This window comes from Cinclus cinclus, chromosome 2, assembly GCF_963662255.1.
Source record: "Cinclus cinclus chromosome 2, bCinCin1.1, whole genome shotgun sequence".
NCBI lineage: Eukaryota > Metazoa > Chordata > Aves > Passeriformes > Cinclidae > Cinclus > Cinclus cinclus.
Window position 1 is genome coordinate 54,578,138 of NC_085047.1, and position 20,959 is coordinate 54,599,096.

Consider the following 20,959-nt stretch of genomic DNA (forward strand, 5'->3'; position numbering starts at 1 on the left):
GATGGGAATGGAAAGTTAGGAAATGGGAATACTATAATAGGAGAAGGAACATAATTGTCAGATTTGTCAATCGAACTCAACAGAAAATACATTGGTGAGGGAGTTCCACCCAGAGAAAACAATGACTTCTTATCATATCCACAGATAATTTTGAACTGACTTTTCAGTATGTATTTTCAAAGAACTGTCCAGTTGCAAGTGAGTGCCTCGCAGGCTTCAGGAAGCAGGAACCTCTACTGTTGGCAACAGGCTGTTACTGTCTTCCACTATGGTACTCGTGAATTCAGGGACAATGCGTGCACTAATTTCAGAAGTAGTCAGGCTCTTTGGGGAAACCATAAAAGTCCTGTTAGAAGAACTGAGCATCAAAGAGTTCAGCTAATCAATACATACCCACTAATGATTAGGAGATGCATTTCTGAGGACAAATGCATATCCACATATACTTTTCAGAAGAAAAAAAAAATCGTACTTCAGATTAGATCCATATTTCCATAGGCTGAATATAATTTTCCCAAAAACAAAGGCAAAGGAGAAACGGAAAAGATGTACAGATTCCTGAGGAGTGTTTTCCTGTCCAAAGTATAAAAAGGCTAACGTCTTCAAATGAAAAACTTAATCATCATTTAAGACTGCTCCATAAAGACAAGCATTATTTTTGTAAGCAGCCCTGGCAAAATGTGGTAATGGTCATATATTGTGATACAAATATCCCAGGAATTATCAAAACAGGATAGGTTCATATATGCACCTTCTGTATTAAACTAGTATGATCTCATGAAAGCAGTGCTTCTGTAGACACCTATAGTTAGACTGTTCTGGCTGGGATGGGCCACAGGCTATTCAGCAACAGAAGCAAGGCTTTCTAATTACATTTAATTCTGCCCTTTAAATCAAAACTATATTGTACCCTTTTAAGTACAAAGTGAGGCAGCAAAAATATGTGCTTTAAAAACCTGCCCCATGGAACCACAAGATTTTAAAACATTTAGAAGGGAAAAAAAAATCAGCAGAAAAATCTATTTAAGAAAATGTTTTAATTTTTCTTACTTTCTAGTAGCCATTTTCTCATGTATTTGTTTAAATTCTAAACCAGCAATACAATTTACCCTACAGACTTCTTGCCTGGAGGAAAAACAATGTCAAGGAAAAATCTTGGAAAATAAAAACTTGAGAAGGTACCATTATTCTAAATAGGCTGTATTATTATTGCTTAATTAAGATAATGAAACACTCAGGGTTGGAGGAACAGAGGGTGGCAGCTGACACCTGGCATTTCCTCTCAGGTTTTGTTCTTCCTGCACAGGACATGCCCCCTTGTGGGGAGAGATTCAGGCTCACAAAGCACTGGCCTTCCGTGACAGGTTTTTATCGGGCAAAAGAGACAGTTGTCACAAACAGCTTTTTGCTTCCAAATTTCTCACTTTTCAGTCTCTCCTTAGATGTGTGGTGCTCGGTGTACTTCACATGAATCTCTCCTGTGGATTGTGAGGAGGATGAAGGAAAGCAGCAAGCTGTAAGGCTCCTGAAGAGATGAAACCAGGTGACTAACAAGGTAGTAATAATGTGGAACTGATTCCTTTAGCTGTGTCAAAGACCTAAGTTTTAGCACCCTTGTGGAGCAGAGGAAAGCACTGCATGAAAAGTTTGCTTGTGACAAGAGTAAGAGGACACAACTCCCTGGATATAAAGGGTATTCTACAAGCCACAGGCATAATCTCTGTAGGAATCTCACACAGACCTATTGGCTATTAACTAATGTCTTAACTCATGCTATGGTAACATTGAAATAGCTCTGATCATATCTTTAGGCTCATATTAAAATTTTTGTCTTTTGTGTAAAGTTGATCTGGCCATCACAACCACAGTGCAGTTACCTGTATGCTGCCCTTGCCACACCTTGAATTAACTTTATTTATTAAAAACAGTCACTTCAAAATGCCAAAAATTCAGGTTATGTGGATCATAAACATCCACTTAACAGTTATTACCATGATAGATCTTCAAGTATTGTAGCAACTCCACTGGAGTTATGAAAACTGAGGCTATTATATTGCATTCAGTGTGAACACAGGGTGAGGAATACCAAACAATGATACCTTGTGATTATTAAGCACAGGGTGATAGTCTTCTTCCTTCCTTCAATATAGAAAGCATGTTAATTTTCACATATGAGGGGTAAGCAAATGAACTGTTTCCCCAAAACAGGTAATAGGCTGATGAAACAAACAAATTATCTTTTGTTAAAAGTACAAGATAAAACGCAAGCACATTAAAGCAGAGAGTCTTGTAAAGTGACAGGAGGCTGCTCCACTCTGCTACAGAGAGGACAGAGAAAGGGCACCCGAAGTGCAACATAAATGCACAGGAAGGAAGATGGCAAGGAAAGAGAAGGGAGGAAGTCTGTGCTAACAATGCTTCTATCCGAGACATCTGCGTGAGATGTGACAAACACAGTAATTTCTAGATTTGCATGACATACAATAATCTCTCTTGCAGCAGTTCTATCTCAAATTCCAGAACCCCAAGATCCTCCCCTTGTTCATTAATTCTGGGAGAAGGGGTTATTCTACACTAGTTTGTTCCATATACCTCAGTACACACCGAAGTCCCGTTTCTTATCACTGTGGATACATCTGTCTGCTCTCTTGCTCCAGACACAAACAAACTGGAATTGGAGTATGCAGTAACCTGGCTTCTGGGCGCTGACCCTCACAGCGCTCTACGGCGATATTCTCTCCACTTTCACTGGTGTGGAATCTTCTCTTGAAATGAGAAACTACACAGCACATCAAATAAAACTTGAAAAATGAGTGAGTTGTCTTGAGACAATAGACATGCTTCTGACTTTGTGATTTCTATTTCCTTTCAGTTCCATGTAAGAGGATTCAGCACTTGAAATACCTGAGAACTGTAAAAGCATTGCCATATTCATGTCTGTTGCAGTTGACTAATGAAATAAAAAATTCAAAGTCAGTTCTTGGAAGGATTCTGCCCTCTGCTCTCTTGTTCAACTATTACATAACAAATTGTATACAAAATGGTATTAGCTTTGTGTCAGAAATAAATTTGGGTAGAATCTCAAGCCTTCCACTGAATCATCTCTGCAAAGATGGCCCATCTTTTCAGCAAGCAGCAGCCTAGAGAAAGCAAAAGAAGATGTCCTGTATTACTCGAGGACAACATGATAACTAAAGTATTAAACACAACAATTATTACTTACCTTTCTTTGGCTAGGAGAACAGACATCCCCACCAGCTTAGCAAACTCATCAGCTGTGAGAGAACCCTTTTCAGATACCTATCAAAAACCAAATACATAAATAAACAAACTATGACATTAAAAGAACAACAAAGTTCTCTACTGAATCTGGTCTAGCCTTGAGAAGTGATAAAATGATAGCAAATCCCTTAAGAAGGAAATCTGTTTGCTTTCTTTGAAAGTACAACTAATTATGAGTATTTCCCCTTAAAAACATCTCTTCTGTGTCCTGGGAAAATTGCCAAGTATGAAAAAGGAAGAGAAAAGAGTTAAATCTGTAAAAAAAATCATATGGTACCCTTTCCTTTGGATTTTTTTAAGATGCCTTGGAACCAAATGAACTGAAAAATTAGAACAGCTCAGAGAGCAGAATACAGTCTCCATCAGTATTTGCACAGCAGAACAATTCTAAGTGATTCTGCAAACACTGAAGCCTAAATGAGGAAATGAAATACTTGTTTAGGGCATCTCATCAATGTAGAAATGTAAGTCATCTCAGGTGGAAGAGAAGATTTTGAGTTTTATGGCACTTAAAATACACCCACTGCCTATAGGAAAATCCCCAAACCTTAGTACTTCACATGGCATTATGGCATACTAGAGGAGTAACTAAAAGCCACATCTCATTTAGCTGACACAAAAGACTGGCTCACTCTTGGGTTTCAAAACATTGGCCCTTTTGTCTCAGCCATGCTACTTCATAAAATGAAACCTTCTAACACACATTGGACATGTGGATGTTTAAAATACTAAAATACTATATATGAAGTCTAGACTCATTACTGCATTGAATTAAAGTGTTTTATTCCCTAAAAATTAATAATTATTCCATTACTCCATTGCTTTAGATTCAAGCAAAGTTGTAAATCCGGATGCAGTTGCCATTTCCTGCTTCCCACACAACTGGGTGGGGAGGGGTCTATTCTGCATCATTCTCAGCAGTAGTCCTTTTACAGAAACTCAGATTAAATTAGTCCTAACATGAGATTTTCGGAAGCTAAGAGATCAAATCTGAGTAATGGATGTCAGCTATACAATCAGTGATTAATTATCTTTCCTTCCCAAACCACTACCCTCATCAAGGGTGACTTCAGATTCCTTTGATGTCCGTGTCATTTCCTGTCTTCACCAGCCATTCAAAATCACATCTCTCTCCTGCCTGAAACTCTATGGCTTCCTTTCACTTCTCAGAACTTAATGTATAATGTGCAGTAACACAAAAGTATGGGGTGCTTTTGGCCACAAGTCTGATCTCATCTTCCCTTTCCCACACAAGCTAGTCTTCCCTCAGTTGAAGCCTCTCCCTTCCATTCTTCTATGGAGCCAAAGTCTCATATTACGAAAATAACAGAAAAAAGGCACCTTGGTAATAAATCTGCTAGTTTTTGCACTAGACCCTCTTTGTTTTTCCTTTCTTTTCAATGACATAAGCACTCTTACTAAAGACAAAAAATTAATTAGAAACCAAAAATAATCAGAAAAAAGCCCTAAAATGGTCTTGGTATTTTCCTATAAATTTAAGAAAATAAACTGAAAATATTAACATATACGGAAAGACTGAAACATTTTACTGTTGTTGATTTAGAATGGAATCTTTTAAATGCCTGTAAATATTTCTCTTATCTCAAAAAATCTTTCTGATGAGCAAAAGCTGTATGGTGACAATCATCTGAAGAGCACTGAGCAGTCTACCTTGTGTCAAATGACAAGGTGTCTGTGATAGCTCTACTTTTTCTTGACTGCCCCCTCTCTGGCATTTAACATTGGATCAGCCTTTTCTCAAATGTATGAAAATCAAAAAATTACATTCCACTCAGAAAGACATGTAACAATTAACAGAATAACAGGACTGTAAAGTGTCCAGAGGCAGCAAGACCACAAAGGTTTATGACACTCAGCAATTCATACTGTCTTTTTCCCTGATGAAAGCTGGCTGAACTCTATACATACGACTCTCCTACTAAGTGCTCTTCACAGCAGCAAACTCAGTACACAGACAATGTACTGTTCTGTGAAATAAACCTAAACCAAATGACTACCTATATCAACATTTAAGAGCTGTTTCAACTGCCTTCAAGCACATCATGTGCAGTGTCTGAAGTCCACTTCTGTTAAATTAGGTGCTCAATGAATGCCATGAATTTCAGCCTACAGTGCAAAAGATTTGGAGGAAGGCTGAAGGTTAATGAAGTTTGAAAAGAGATAGAAAAGTGATTTATTCCTTAAAGAGAAAGTAATGGCTAAGATTACTGCCTGCACAGAACTTTGAAGATGAGAAGTGCTATTTAAATATTTCTCTTAGAAGATACAAAGTGGAATGCTTTGTATTTTGAAACCTCAAGAGGAAATCCCATACCTGAAGTTTTTTATCTAATGTGTTTGAATTTCTCTAGCATGGTCAGAACACTGAAGGAAATGAAGTATACTTACTGTCTCTAAAGCAGCAGCTACCATTTCCTCTTCATTATGAGACTGGAGTTCAATCACCATCACACCACTATCAAATATCCGAAGCCTAAAATCAAAAGAAGAGAGGCAAAGTAACTAAAAACCTTGTGCATAACACTTACAGTCACATTTCTAATGCATCCACACCTATAACCACTTTACAGAAGGGAAAAAAATCCCCCCAAACCCAAACAAGTTCTCTAAGATGAACTTAAGATTAGCAGCATATTCAAAATCTGAAGAGACAGAAAAGACCAGAGCATATGTATTGTCTTGGTTAAACCCTTTTCCAGTCTAAAAAAAATAAGTGAAAAAAATAATGTCTTCCTAACTAAAAATTAATGTTTTAGTGTAGAGTGGATGTTGGTGCATACGGCAGCATCCTTTGAGCAAAGAATGACTTTGTTAAAAACACCCACAACAACCACAAAAAACAATTGACTTCAAGTAAAATATTACATCATCATGGTCTGAACCTGTGAGTGCCATGCTTTGTAAAGCTCTTACCTTAGTGGCAATTTCAGTGATTCCAGCATCTTGCAAGCATTTACTAAATCTTCTGGTGACAACAACTATTAAAACAGTAAAACATGTTTATTCACAGCTTGCATTTCAGATGTATAATATAACATCAAAACAAACAAAGTTTTAGTAGCTGCAGCTATAAAACACACCAGGCTACACTTATTGTTAATTCTTCTTCCCTTCTATTGTGCAGTCTATTTACTTGGCTTCTATGCTCTTTTCTGTTCCCTTACTTTGTGTTCTATAATAATCCTCCTTGCCTTGTTTACAGAAAGAATTGCTATATTTTGTTAAAAAAAAATATTCCCAGAACATTCACCTCTCTTTAGTAGTCTCTGATCTTTTTTGTTTCCAGATAAGTATGGATTTTCTCTTTTACATGATATCATAAAAAGCAGCATACATTATTACTACTTGTAAAACATGCATTAGAATTATAAGGGAGAATGAGAAAGGTAAAAACCCTCTAATTTTAATAAAGAGCTGATCACAGCATGTTGTAGACAAGTAGAATGAGCAATTGGTAGGGAGCATTTTTACCCTTTTTAATTTCCTTGTGAATGAAGTCCTGTTATAACATACTGACCCCAAAGCAGTGTCTCACCTCCAGCCCTCGAGCACGATTCACCAGGCAGTACACTTCTGTGAGAGACATGATCCCCCCTCGCTCCTGTGGTAATAAGCACAAGACTGCTAAGAGAAACAGCATTCACCCTGTAAAAACAGCATCTCTACTTGCAGGTGGCTGATTAAACACGTGAAACAGAGGGGCTAAATGATGGGCCCTAATGGGGAAAAACTGAAGAGGTAAGTTGTACATTTCACTTATCCTTTTAAAATGCAAAATAGTGACACTACACCCAAGGACTGTGTATTACTCTGATTTTAAAGCAGAGAATAAATCACAGGAACAAGAAACTTCAATATATTAAATCTATCAACCAATTTACTGGTTTTACTTTTCAGAAAAACTCAGTTTTCCACTCTGGTCACAGTAGGTAGCACATACCTTTCACAAAAATACTGTAGTATATATGCTTTTTAGGAGGAACATAACCTTGTAAGTTGCAATATGAAATTTAACATTTTGGTGAGAAATCTGTAATCTGTAGTATCTTAAGACAAATTAAAACAGGAGATATTACTATGGGCTGGTAATCTACTTAATAATTCTGTCCTATATTTGCAAAATATGTGCATTTTAAGCTAGCTAAAAAAACTCAATAGTTTTATTTTCAGTCAGTGTCATTTCACTCTTTCTTTAAAAAAAAGAAATATTCTGCAGAAAGGGATGAATACAGGGCTGCTCAAATAGAAGGAAGACCACCTGAATAATTTTCTAAATCTCATTAACATTTTGCAAATCAGAAGTTGATGCCATTAGTCCAAAGAAAAATTTGTACTGAGCTTTTTTATTCAAAAAGGCAATATATATTTCTCTCATTAACATTGAATAGGAGGCTGTGCTGCTAAATCTGCTTTAAAAAGAGGCAGATTACTACAGCCAAAACACACATCAAAATTCAGCAACACATGGAAAATGATGGTGCAAGATGTGGTGCTTTACCTCTAATGGTGTCTGCAGGATTCCAGCCAATTGCTTTGCCAGTTGCATGTGGTACTGTGTACCAGATCCATACGTTTCCCTCGTAACTGGATTAGCTATACCCATACTCAGTAGATAGGACTTGAACCTAATGGTCTGAACAAGCAAGCAAACAAATACATTTAAAAGTACATCAGCTAAAAAGTGATTCTGGTTTGTAAAAATCTTTAGTTTTATTACTGTAATACAGTTTTTGTGAATAAATCCTTCAGTTTTCTACCAATAAAGATAATTACTACACAGTGAGTAGTCAAGACTTAGTACCATTTATTTTTGACCAGCACTGGTAAAAAAAAAAAAATATATAAAAGCAGCAAAATCATTGGTTTTAAAAAGGGTTGAAAGAAGAACTAATACTAAGCAAGTCAACTGTACACCAAGTATAAGAGACTAAACACAACAAAACCAACGAGCAATGGGATTTATTAACATTACGTTATTAAAAAGGTAACTTTTTGCTTTTCATAGGAACATTTTTGTAGAATTTAAAAAGAAAATTAATTTACCTCATCCTCAGTGATGTCCCCTTGTTTTTCTTTAATCTTGTTAGCTATTGACTTGGATAATTCCACCATTTCCTTTGCCTATCAAGAAACACACACAGAAAAGTCAACTTCCAGCTTAAGAGAGAAAAGCATGCTTAAAACTGAGAAAACAAGCATAAGTCTATTTGGACAAGTGTCACATGCCATCCATCCATACCTTCTCCATTAGTTTGCTAAGATCCTCAAACGCCTGAAATGAAAATCAGAGAATGCAGATCAGTATAATTACAGTATTCAGTTTCATGGACATAGGGAGCTGCCTTTGTCCACCTACCTATGCTATTCATAAGAGCTGCTATCCCTTTAGATGAGTGTGTTACAATGTGAGATACCATACTTTATTTGTTGATACAACTGTTTTACAGCGTGTTGTATAATTAAAATAAACCACAAACAATGAAGAAGAGAATCAAACAATCAATTACTTTTCCAGTATATGAACAGAATTTTGGTATGATTTATGAGGTCCACATGATAGGGACTATGAGATACTGAGTCCCAGAAAAGATTAAACTGCTCAAGTTTATTATGCTCTCTGTAAGGTGAGGGAAGGTTTCTGGATGGTGATAGCAGGTTTTATTCCAACAGTCAACCCTCACTCAAGATCTGTTGCTTCTGGCCAGCTGCCAGGCAGCTGTAAAGCTACAGATATACTCCTCCTAACAAGACAACTTTCATCAGTGAATGCTACTTAGTTAGCAAGAAACATTAATTTCAAATGAACAAGGAAGAGGATATCTGAGGGACAAAACTTCTGAAATGTGTGGCAACATCTCTTCATTTAAGTATGCCAGTAAAATGCTATGGTCTCAATTACAACAACTCTACAACAACCCACAAAGGGTTTTTAGGCTTAAATAAATCATACCTTCAAACAGCTGAAGGTATACTGTAATTCCAAACTTTTAGTAATGATAAACTCTAACTGGAAAATTAATGTAAAAAAAAGAGAACTAGCAACTCCATTAATGCAACTATATTAAAAAGCAACTCTCTTTACTCCCACTCTCATCAACACACATTCATTCAGCCTCCTCACTCCTCTCAAACACATGACAACATGTCCAGGTGGTCAGCCTTTTCAAACAACCTTTTTTGAATAACTGGTGTGAGAAAAATTCCCGAATCTTTTCATCTAAATTTTGCCTGACAGCAGCACCCAAGCCCTCCAGCCAGAAGTAAAGAAGGTTCAGTTACACTGTCAAATGGCCAGAAAGACATGTTGCCTACAGCCTCTTGTCACTGCCTTTATGTAATTTCTGGCTTTCTCTAACTAATCCCCCACTAGAAAGACACACTTCAGCAGTATTGGTGCAGGAAAACCCCATTATTCCCGTCTACATTTAGGTGCCTTATGTAGCAGCATATGGGTCAGGGATTCAACTGTGCAAAGAACAAAAAGAGATGCCTCTAGAAAGAGACAGGGTTTGATTTTCATCTCCTAATAGTGCCAGTGTTTCTCCACTGACTGGACAAGTTTAGCCCCCAGACACTTGGTACCTGAATTAGATATCCAAAATTAAGTGGTCCATAGGGAGAAAAGAAAATATACCACTGTATAACAATAATTTACCACTAAGAAAACAAAAGCTTCTCTTTGGAATACTTCTTACTCCCTAATCTGCCAAACTGAATAATTTACAATAGACTTCCCAATCTCTAGTGTAAATCAAAGTCCTGCTACTCTACTTGTATATGATATCAACAAGAAGTTTTCTGACAGGGCTTTTCCCAGCTTATTTTTAATCTCTATACCTGCATTAAAACAACATTCATCAAAAGAACCCCTGATTCAATTAAATAAACAGTATGCCGTGTCTAACTCCTCCTCTGCCTGACTCACCCGGGGCAGGCCTGGAAACAAAGGGGAATGTGCACACACCTAACAGGAACTTCCTCAGATAAACAAAAGGCTAAAGAACTGGATTCTTATCAGCACTGAACAGCAGATGCAGGAAGCCTTTTCCTGGAAGCCAGGGCACCATGTTTTAAATTAAGTCATTTATAACATTTAAAGCTGGAGGAAAGCAGGATTTTACAAGTCATGGTTTTCCTCTGCTCATACAACATGTAAAAATGGATTTCTTTTACTCTCTGACAAAGCTACTAAAGGAAAAAATAAGCAGACAATGTGTTTTGAACTATATACCCACGCATGTAACCACAATACCTTTTGAACTACACACAAAACTTCATTCATTACATTCCTCACAGACAGAAACCAAAAAAGTTTAATGCTGCCAGTATCTGAAACAGCATGTGGCCTGCAAAAGCACTTTAATCTTCCTAAGTATTAGAGCAGGGAATGCCTTTTTCTTGTGGCACACTGAGTCCCATAAAGCTTTGCCACAAGAACAAATCTGCTGCATGTAGTTCATGAGTACTTTTGTATCAATCTTTACTGCCAAGACAGAATCAGACTCCTTTTGAGGGTATTGCTCTCAGGTATATATGAAGAAATTAAATGTCCCTACTGTCGACCGGTATTGATATCTGGAATTCAACTATTGTGCTGGTTCTATGGAAAAGGGTGGTCTCCATCTAGCCCAGGTATTTTGCAAAATACTTGTAATATCTTGTCGATGCCTGAACTGGAAATCATTTTACTGTAATTATAAGCCTAAATGTAACATCTAAAAACCTGACTATAAGACGAAAATCTAGCTTCATCACAGTTATGTGCAGACACTTGGATCAGCATATTCTGCTTAATATATATTCGATTTTCAATTGAAACAAAAATTAGTTTAATAAATACATACAGTTGGTTTCAAAGAACAATCTTCTTGAAAGGAATTTCTTAAATGAAGTACCTTTACATATATTGATAAGCCAGATAAACAAAAAGAAATAATAACTGCAAACTGGACACTCTTAATACAAACTTCTCAACAGAAACAATAAATAGTCTCAACTGTCCCTAAAAGAAAGTGTGAATGAATGTAAATAGTTCAGACAGGTGGTTGACCTTGAAACTTAAAAAGTACCTACCTCAGAAATGTTTTTGTCAGTCTCTTTTCTTTTTTCTTCTAATTTCCTTTCAATACCTACAATTCCTACAGCCCTTATTCTTCCTGCCTGCAAAAAAAAGAAAAAAAAAAAACAAAAAAGAAAAAAAACAGAAACAAGGAAAGAAAATAAAGGAAAAAAAAAGAAACAAGGAAAGAGTCAAAACAGGAAATGTTAAGTTTTCTCATTTGCGCCCCTGTGAAAATTAGAGGACCAGAAATATTCCCCCAAACAGCAGATATCATTCATGCAATATTTCATGCATTTCTTGACAGTGTTTTTTAAACCACTGTAAAAAAACTAAACAAGAAATGTGAAGCATGTATCAATTTGTTGTACTAGACAAATAATACTGATAGTATACTGAAGCTATTAATATGGCTTAACATCTGGACTGAGTATTCCAGCTCATCTCAATTCTAGCCTCTCAAGTCCATGTGAATATCCAAACTAGAGCTGTAGAACTGCCTGAGTATATTACTTCAAGAAATCCAGCCTCAAAAACAGAAACATAGAAACACAATGCTAAGCGCAGTCTAATTTACCTTCTTCAGAAATATCAGAATGCAGATGATGGTGAAACTTTTACCAAAAGCCAATTGTGTTCTAGAAGGGTTGGTACCTGAGTAGCAGCAGTGTCAGGCTTCTCATCTCTGACTGCAAAGCTTAGCACTGGTGTTAATGAGTTGCTATGACTTAAGTAGAGGCAAGGCATTTTGATTACATTCTTCATGCATTGCTCCAAATGAAGCTGTGCTTATAGGTGCTACATTTACCTAAGGGGACCTACAGGATTTCATGAACAATTTTTAAATCGTCCCATTCACTCATCCAATACTGTATATTCATATATCCAGCACATTAATATATAGAAACAACACCCACGTGTTATCAGAGTTTATAACCTAAAAGTATGAATGCAGATAAAGGTCATCTAACATCTGACATTCTCCCTAATAGCTGTCCATTTAGAATACACATTTAAATCAAACAAATATCAGTTTCAAACAGTTATATAAAAGTCATGTTATATAGTTGACTTCCAGCCACAAAAAAATAAGCCAGGAATCACAATTAAGACAAAAAATTTTTCAGCATCATTGGACCTCACATGCTGAATAACAGTACATGCAAATAAATATTGTATTTACACAGTTATGTGTGTGTGTGCCTAACTAAAACAAACAAAAAAAAGGAGCTCATTACCTAAACACACTCAAGAAGGAGAGGCTACTGTGTTCTATCAAGTGAAAAATGCAAAGGAGAAACTAATTTATGCCAGTGAAATAACAGGCAAACTGAAACTGAATTCCTGCACATGCCTATGATCTTGTTTAGATCAAATGCTGGATGTGGTATATGGAGGTGGCAAGAAGTGGCAGTAAGAGATTACACACAGATCCTGCTCATAAACTCTGCACATACCTGTGAATCCTTGTTAACTTGCATGGCCTGACCAGTGGGTATGCTCTCCCATCTCCTTTGTGTGATTTCTTCTGATAAGCGTCTGTAGAACTGTAAACATTAAAGAGTGACAACAGATGTTTCATGAACTGTGTAGAGTGTCTCTGTATATTTTTAGTATCTTGGTGAAATAAACTTCACAAAACATGGTAACACCTACATAACCACGGTACAGAACTCACTATATAGAAATTCTCAATGTCCAGTCATCAAAAGTATTCACATTAGAAGAGGAGCCATGTAGTCACTAAGTACTTCTATTGTAATATATTTCTTCAGATATTCAAAATGTCCCAAACCATGTTAAATACTGAGGTATATTCAAAGGCTTGTTTTTAAAGGAAGAAAAGCTGGGCAATCCAACTGCTATTGATCTGCTAATTCAACAACATAAAAACAACCACACAGATCAGTTACACCGATTTGTTTATTACCAATACCAGAAGGTGGCATAAGTTAACACTAAGTGTTAAGCGCTGACCAAGATCCAGAAAGAAAATCTATTCCACCCTTTTCGTTGTTCAAGTTCATAGGAAAGCATTCTAAAGTCATAAAGAAGGGCTGGGATTTACTTGATGGGCTAAGCAACCAGTAAACACAGTAAGGTTGATATTTAGACACAACAATAAAATAAATACGACTATGGTTGTGAAAAACAGACGTTTATACTACGCATAAATCAACAGTCATCATAATCTGAAAACTGCCCACAAAGAAATGAAAGTGAGTCTCATCAAACACATCAATTTTTAAGGCATTTCTAACTAATTTGAGTTGCAAGTCTGATTTTCTGCAATGAACAGGTACAGCATTTTCCATAGTCAAAAGTTAAAGTTTTCAGTCTTGTCAAACTAGGAACTTCCACTGTGAAATTTCTTTACAGAGTGCAATTTCTTTGGTTTTTAGGATAAGCTTTCTTTTAAGAATATATTACATTTTTCTTAGAATGCTCTAAGCCTTTGAAATTCGGTGTAGGTTAAAAAAATTATACAATGTAAAATGAACAAAAGTTCTGAGGCAACAAAAGGTGTTCAGCAACAAAATTAGAGAGATAATTAGGAATAAGTTGTATGATTCCTGTTCAATAGAGGGTTACGTACAAAGAAACATCTCTTACTCTGTTAAACATTTAACAGATTTCAGAGATGTCATTTTTGAAAATCCCATGTTCAATTTAGTAGATTAGAAAAGGAAGTATAAGATTATACTAAACCCCCTAAAATAAAGACTAGGCTAGTAATGCCTCTTGACATTTTTGGAACTCTATCTGCAGTAGTTAATGAAACTATAGAACAAGGGAGGTTCATGCTGTTTGTCTCCCAAAAGGTTCTATTGAAAAAACTCCACCTCAAAAGTAAACATGGAAAGACCATGGGAAATTATCACTAACACAGCAAGAGGAGAAAAGCATGTCCAAAAACCTGATTGTGCTTGGCATCCATGGTACAAGACTTACCTCAATCTGCCCGTGTTCTTTGAAAGAAAGCTTGACATAAGAATACTTGCTGCTTTGGAATGGACCAGGCTCTTTGTTTGAAGGAGCAGGATGAAGATGAACTACTATTTTGGCACTAAGGAAAAGGTAAAGGAAAGAAAAGATATTTCTGTAATATCTAAATAAACTATTTCTGCATCAAAGTTAACCATTTCATCAAAACCTCTATAAACTATCTCATATAAGAGCTAAAGATCAACAAATAATGCTTTACATTTATGCATCAACATTTAAATACTTTGATGGAGTAGATCCTACATAAAAACAACTATAGGCTCTAAAGTAAAAACATTTTACAAATTTAAAATGTACCTACCACCAATTCTAAAGAAATGAAGATAACAAATTTTAAAATTTCAAGCAATAATTTCCAAAAACCCTTTTAGTTAGGATAAAAACTGATTGATTAAAGTTATTTAATTTGGCAGTAGTTATCACAGGTCAAAAGCCAAAACACACTATCTTTGACACAGGAAAACAAAAGGTTTCAATATTATATGTAACCTATCCCACTTTTATGTATCACTTGTGGACACTGTGTGTGAACTTATCCAAAACCAATATTCAAAGCCAACATGCATGACAATAACAGTCTAAAAGGACGCCTACTATCAAAAAAAAACCCTTGGGGGAGCACAATTTTAGGAAAATTAAAAGACTGCTATCACAACATGACTGCAAGTCCTCCATTCCCATCTCATTTTACTGATAATCTTTGCATTGGTCTTTACTTACTTCTCCAGCATTAGTGAACAGACTGATTTCTTCTGAATACCTCCAGCATATTACCAGCCTGACTGTAGGCTGCAAGCAGATATTAATTAAGCATATATTTCTTCAGACAAATTTTTTTCTCTCTTTAGAAACTTAAAACCATAAGATCATTTGTGTTGGAAAAAACCTCTAAAATCATCACTTAACAAATCACATCAGTCATGACTCTCTTATACATTTGACCTCAATGGTCCTTGTGACTGTCAGTATGGAAACTTAAGATTGCAAACAGAACCTGCCATGAATTAATCTATAATATTGGGTACCTCACATAACATGCATGTGAAAGGATCCATATGAAAAAGACAATGAGGATAGCCATACCTCTTTCCTATCCCAGCTGCTTGCTCTTCAATAAATACAATCTGAGATAGAGGTACAGCAATGCAGCACTCCTGGAACAAACACCACAAACACAGATGAATTAAACTATATCCTGTCTATTCACTTTCTAAACCAAGTGCTCTCTTTCTCCATTTCACAAACAGTATGGATATCTACAGGTGCTGCCTGAACCACTCCACGTGAAATATGATGGTAACAACAGAAATAATATATTACAGTGAAATATACGTAGAAAATAACACAACATTTAAACTGAGTTCTAGTTAATTAAAAAACCTCAAGAAACTTAACTGTCAATGTGTCAACTTTAAAAACCTCAAGCCAGATTCATAGGAGGGACTATGAGTTTTAACAAATCTTTAGAACTAAGGTAAAAATTTAAACACTAAAATTTCCACACTGCTGCACCTTATCTCTGTAGGTACACAATACTCATAGATTCTTGACATTCTGGCATTGATATTACTTTGGGAGCTAAAAAATATCCAAACCCACCATTCTTATTAAGTGCTGAATATCTAAAATCTACACTATTGTCTGAATGCAACAGGAATTTTTCCACCCATCCTACGGTGAAGGACTTAATCCAGCAGTTGATGCATCTCACCACACATTTATTGGACTGTGCTTTAAACAAAACAAAGAGCAAGAAACAAGGCTGTATCCATCTGCTGGAAACTAACCTATCCCAGGCTAAACTCCTTCTACATGCGTTTGAGACAGAAATGGCTACAGGAATGATTCAAAACATCTAATAAGGTGCCTGGTCTTGTTTTGGTGAACATCCTATGAGGAACATCATATCCCACGTAACACCTTGGTGATTGATACAGTCACACAGAATGCAGGAAACACAGGCTGCATTCCCTCTCTGAATTTTTCTCTTCCACCTGCCACTGCCTGGCACCAATTTACAGTAGACACTGTTACAGGGCCCTCTCAATCCCTACTACCAAAATTGTTCCTCTTTGTATGGAGTAATGAAATAACCATTAAATTTGAGAGCAGGGAAGTATACATGCAGGAACTCCAACTAATAAGTCTCTTATTGGTGAAAATCCTGGGCTGTACTTCCTTTTCTAAAAGCTCTTAATGCAAACTACTTAGGCGCTTCTATGACTCTAGTTTCTAAAGCCATTACAAACATTTAATGTTTGCAAAACAGCCACAAAGTTCTGGACACTTTAAAAGATAGGCAATATTATGCTTCTGTTAAAAAAAGGTTTTGAAAGTGCCAAAAATAGTTCAATTATACACAGTTTGTGCACTGTCAAAGTGACTGATTTGTTTAGTTCCAAGATAGAGAGTTATGAACTTATTTTAAGTACAAGGACTTAGAATCACCCCTTCCTGATGAGAGAAGCTACAGGAAGGGATACAAAAACAGAAATGTGTTAAATATGCTGTGTGTTTATTTGAATTTTGTCTTCTAATGCCTCATGCTCACATTATGATTTTATAATTTAAAAATTTGTACAAATCTAGCTATGTAACAAACTTTACAGAATTCATTTTTTTTAAACACTGTTCAACTGCAGATGGCATGTAAAAACAGCAGCTATAGGACCCAGCTGTCTGTTTCTGTAAGAAGGTCTGCTACGTTAACCTAAGGACATGTACCCCATTAATTATTATACATTGCTGTCACAGTAAGAAGGGGACTCTCTCTACAAATTTATTCTAGGTAAGCCAGCTAAGGTTCCTAAGTCTGATGTTAAACCACAGCTGAGCTTAGTCAACAACTCACCAAGACAACAAAAGGGCACCATGTTTCAGTAGTGAGAGCTTGTAAATTAATTGGCTTTATTTACCCAACTAACAAAGTTAATTACAACTCCCAGTCAGAACTGGGTAATTTTTGCCCATCTCCAGGCCACATTTCTGCCCCTTCTGTTTAACAAGCCTGAGCTTGATTATTATTTTTCTTCTTCTACAAGGTTTTCCTCTGCTGATTTAACTAATTCAATGACCTCTGAAGAGTACAAGAAATCACATGACCTAGGCACAGATGGAGAAATTGGGAAAAGAGACAAATGTAATCTTTTTGTTGGAAAGGAGAGAATGGAGATATGTTTGGTTCTATGACTTGCTGAAGCCATAACACACAATGTTACTGCAAGCATGCAAAATGTCCAAGTGAAAAGATTAGATGCAGAGGTTGCTGCAGTACATGCTCAGCTCTCAAAAAGAGATGCTGATGAAGAAATAAAAAGTGATTAACACAGAGTTTAGTACATTATCTCATGTGATAAAAAGCCCCATGTTAATTTATACAGAACAGCTCATGGTCTGGACAATCAAGCCCTAACTTGGGTAACAGTCACCCCACCATGGGGGTTACACAGCTCTTTAAACATTTTGATGAAATTGTATTAAAAATAGGTCTACTGTTCCTGCAAACAATCCCTAGAGAAAAAAATTATACTGCTCTGCCAAATTAAGAACATCCTTGCTGGCATTACCTTCAGAATGCTCTTAGTAGCTCCCTGCTTTGAAGCAAGGATTTAATATTTTCTAGGGATCATCCTTTGAATGTGGAAGGTGCTTCAGCTTCCCTTGCACCAAAGCCTAGTGGAATACAATTTGCTTTTGCAAAATTATCATCTAAACGTGCTCTGTCTAAACTTTGGTTTTCAGGGTTAAAATTCTCAACTTATTGTGTCCAAAACAGGCATAACACAACCTGGTCTGAGGAAGACTTCTCCTTTAATTGTATCTGTGGAGTGGTGTGCATTGTCATGGTCTATGCTTAGAGCTTTATGTGTTTGTGATCACCTTCTCCCACTTCCAGCCTGCATTCCCAGGCTGTGTTTGATGACACAAAGCATTCAGCAGCTTTACTACAGTTACCACACTGGAGTTCTGGCAGTGCCACTTAACCTGTGGCCAGTTGTCCACAACAATACAGTAAATGTTCTGGCTGACTGAAGGGATGGTTCACAGCAGGAACACGCAGCTGGGAGGGCAAGGTGTGTGCAAAACAATACTGCCACCAAACACATCCTATTATCAAATCATGGTCTGGGACCACATGGTGGGGAAACTTGGACTTGAAACCAACAAGTAACAAAAGGCTTTCCTAGACAATAAGCATGGGAGAGAACTTCACACTCAGTTTCCAAATCAATGTTTTTTAGTACATGACACCAGGTTCTTTTCTCCTTTACTGCTGTGCAGTAGCAAAGAAAAATGTATAGGATACACTCTTATGCCTTCTCATCTCTGCATGATTATTTTATTAAAGCAGGACTGGGTGAAAGAACACTACATAATCTTCTTTCTGGTGAGAGCCAAAACGTGGACTATACTTGTACAACAAAGCACACACAAAGCCAGGAATAATCCCCTCTCTGTGTCCAGGCTTTTCATTGCAAAATCCTTGTTGTTTATTATGGAATTTACAACTGAATGACATACAGGAGACAAAAGTGGGACTTACATGATTCTTCTGATCCCTCCAGATCAGTCTGTGTGTGCTCAGCAGTAAAACTCCACTATCAAATTTCACCTGGGTAGGAAAAATAAAACAGATCAACAACAAATTGAACCAGTAAGTTACATAAATACTGGTCTTGGAAACATTACACCTTACCACAACACAGCAATCAGATTTAACAAGCCAGTATTTTGAGAACACTCCCTTTTTTTCCACAAAACAAAATAAATGAAGTTTAGGAAACAATGGAGAAAAATAGGATAAAAGGATTAGATGGATAAACACAAACTTTCCCCCCGGAAATCCTGAGGGATCCTCCCTCCATATACTCTGCAAGATACACAGAAGTTCTTACATGTATTTTAAATAGGGCTATTGGCTTTGGAACTATTCACTATATGCTGACAAAGAAGGTAGAAGTTATGCAAAAAAAGCAAAGCACCCTAATACAAAGACACTGCACAGTCTGAAATCTTCCATCCTGTCACACAGGAGTATTGCTTCTATCTGTGTTGCTGCTGAAAAGCTCTTTACTTATCAAAGACGGCAAAACAGTACCTGGGAAATCTGCATTACCAAATTGCTTTCTACTTGTAAAATCGGAGGCACGTTTTCACAACTTTTTGTGACGGCATGCAATTACCATGGTGTAGGAAAATGCAGAGATCAAGAGTCAGTCTGGCAGTGACATGAAACAATAAGCAGGATGGCTCAGAAAAGAGTAGAGGGTACGTCAGGACCCAGGACGACTCAAGTGTGAATTGTGCGTCATGCCCTGTACCACACCAAAGCCAGAGCTCAGCCCCGCACAGGAGTGGCAGCCCGAGCAGTGGGCAGCGCTTTGCGACAGTGACACGGCTTACACACCCTGCGGGGGTCCCAACCCTCACCCCGCGTCACACACACTGTCCAAGGCCTTTCTCAGAGAATCAATTAAGTTGGAAAAGCCCTCTGAGATCATCGGGTCCAACCTATGACCCAATATCCCCACTGCAACCGGACCACGGCTCTGAGTGCCATGTCCAGTCTTTCCTTAAACAGCCCCAGGGACGGTGACTCCACCACCTCACAGTTCAGCCCCCTCCCATGCCTAATTACCCTTTCTGCAAAGAAATTCTTCCTAATGGCCAACCTAAACTCCAGCTAGCACAGCTTAAGGCTACCTCCTCTTTTCCTGTCACTCGTTGCCTGGGGGAAGAGACCGAGACCGACCCGGACCTGGCTCCACCCTCCTTTCAGGCAGCTGTAGAGAGCAATAAGGTCCCCACAGAGCCTGCTTTTCTTCAGGCTATACAATCCCAGTCCCGCCAGCTGCTCTTCCTGAAACTTGTGCTCCAGACCCTTCCTCAGCTCCCTTGCCCTTCTCTGGATCCTCTCCAATGCCTGTCCTGAGCTGAGGGGCCCGGAACCGAGCACAGGATTTGAGGTGCAGCCTCACCAATGCTGAGTACAAGGAACAATTCCTGTCCTGGTCCTACTGGCCACACTATTGCTGATACAGGCCAGGGTGCCACGGGCCTTCTCGGCCACCTCGGCACACACACTGGCTCACGCCCAGCTGCTGTCGACCAGCACAGCCCCTCCAATCCTGCAACTCCGCCCTAATCTACCCAGAGAGGCAAACCCTGCCAGACCCCGGCGCAGAACGTCCTCCCACACCCCCGATCGATGCTCCGCCTGCAGCCCAAGCCCTTCACACCCTTCGTGTCGCATCTCTCGCCCGACGCCGCCCGCACTCACAGCCCTGCTACCCCCCCCGTCGCCTCCTGCGGCCCACGGCCGCGTCCTTTACCCTCCTCTCCCGCCCCGGCCGCGCCACCAGGCCCCGCGCAGGGCGGCTCCAGCTCCCGTCACCTTCTCCTCCCCATCGCTGAGGCGTACGCCGCGCTGTTGGACCACCAGCGTCTCTCCCAGCTCCAGCAGCCCGGTGGTCCACGAGAACCTGTCCATGGCTACCCTTCCCTTCCCGCACCGGGCCGCGGCCGCCGGGTGCGCAGGCACCGTGCGCGGCTGCCCCACGCCCCCTAGCGGCGGCTCGCCCAGCGGCCGCC

General features: G+C 38.3%; 1 protein-coding gene across 2 annotated transcripts; it reads right to left on the bottom strand.

Moving 5' to 3' along the window:
* Positions 1 to 1,018: 1,018 nt before the first annotated feature.
* Positions 1,019 to 20,871, bottom strand: VPS36 (vacuolar protein sorting 36 homolog). Of its 2 annotated transcripts, none has more exons than XM_062487659.1 (14): positions 20,790 to 20,871; positions 18,912 to 18,980; positions 15,452 to 15,522; positions 14,315 to 14,429; positions 12,820 to 12,909; positions 11,377 to 11,463; positions 8,543 to 8,575; positions 8,347 to 8,424; positions 7,802 to 7,936; positions 6,839 to 6,904; positions 6,217 to 6,281; positions 5,692 to 5,776; positions 3,224 to 3,300; positions 1,019 to 3,140 (listed from the first exon to the last, which is right to left on the bottom strand). In XM_062487659.1, exons 1-14 carry the CDS (start codon positions 20,856 to 20,858, stop codon positions 3,047 to 3,049), a joined length of 1,134 nt encoding a protein of 377 aa, XP_062343643.1. In that variant the 5' UTR covers positions 20,859 to 20,871; the 3' UTR covers positions 1,019 to 3,046. The 2 variants fall into 2 exon arrangements, with proteins under 2 accessions (XP_062343643.1, XP_062343642.1); XM_062487658.1 differs by having other exon boundaries at positions 20,763 to 20,871.
* Between the last annotated feature and the right edge of the window lie 88 nt (positions 20,872 to 20,959).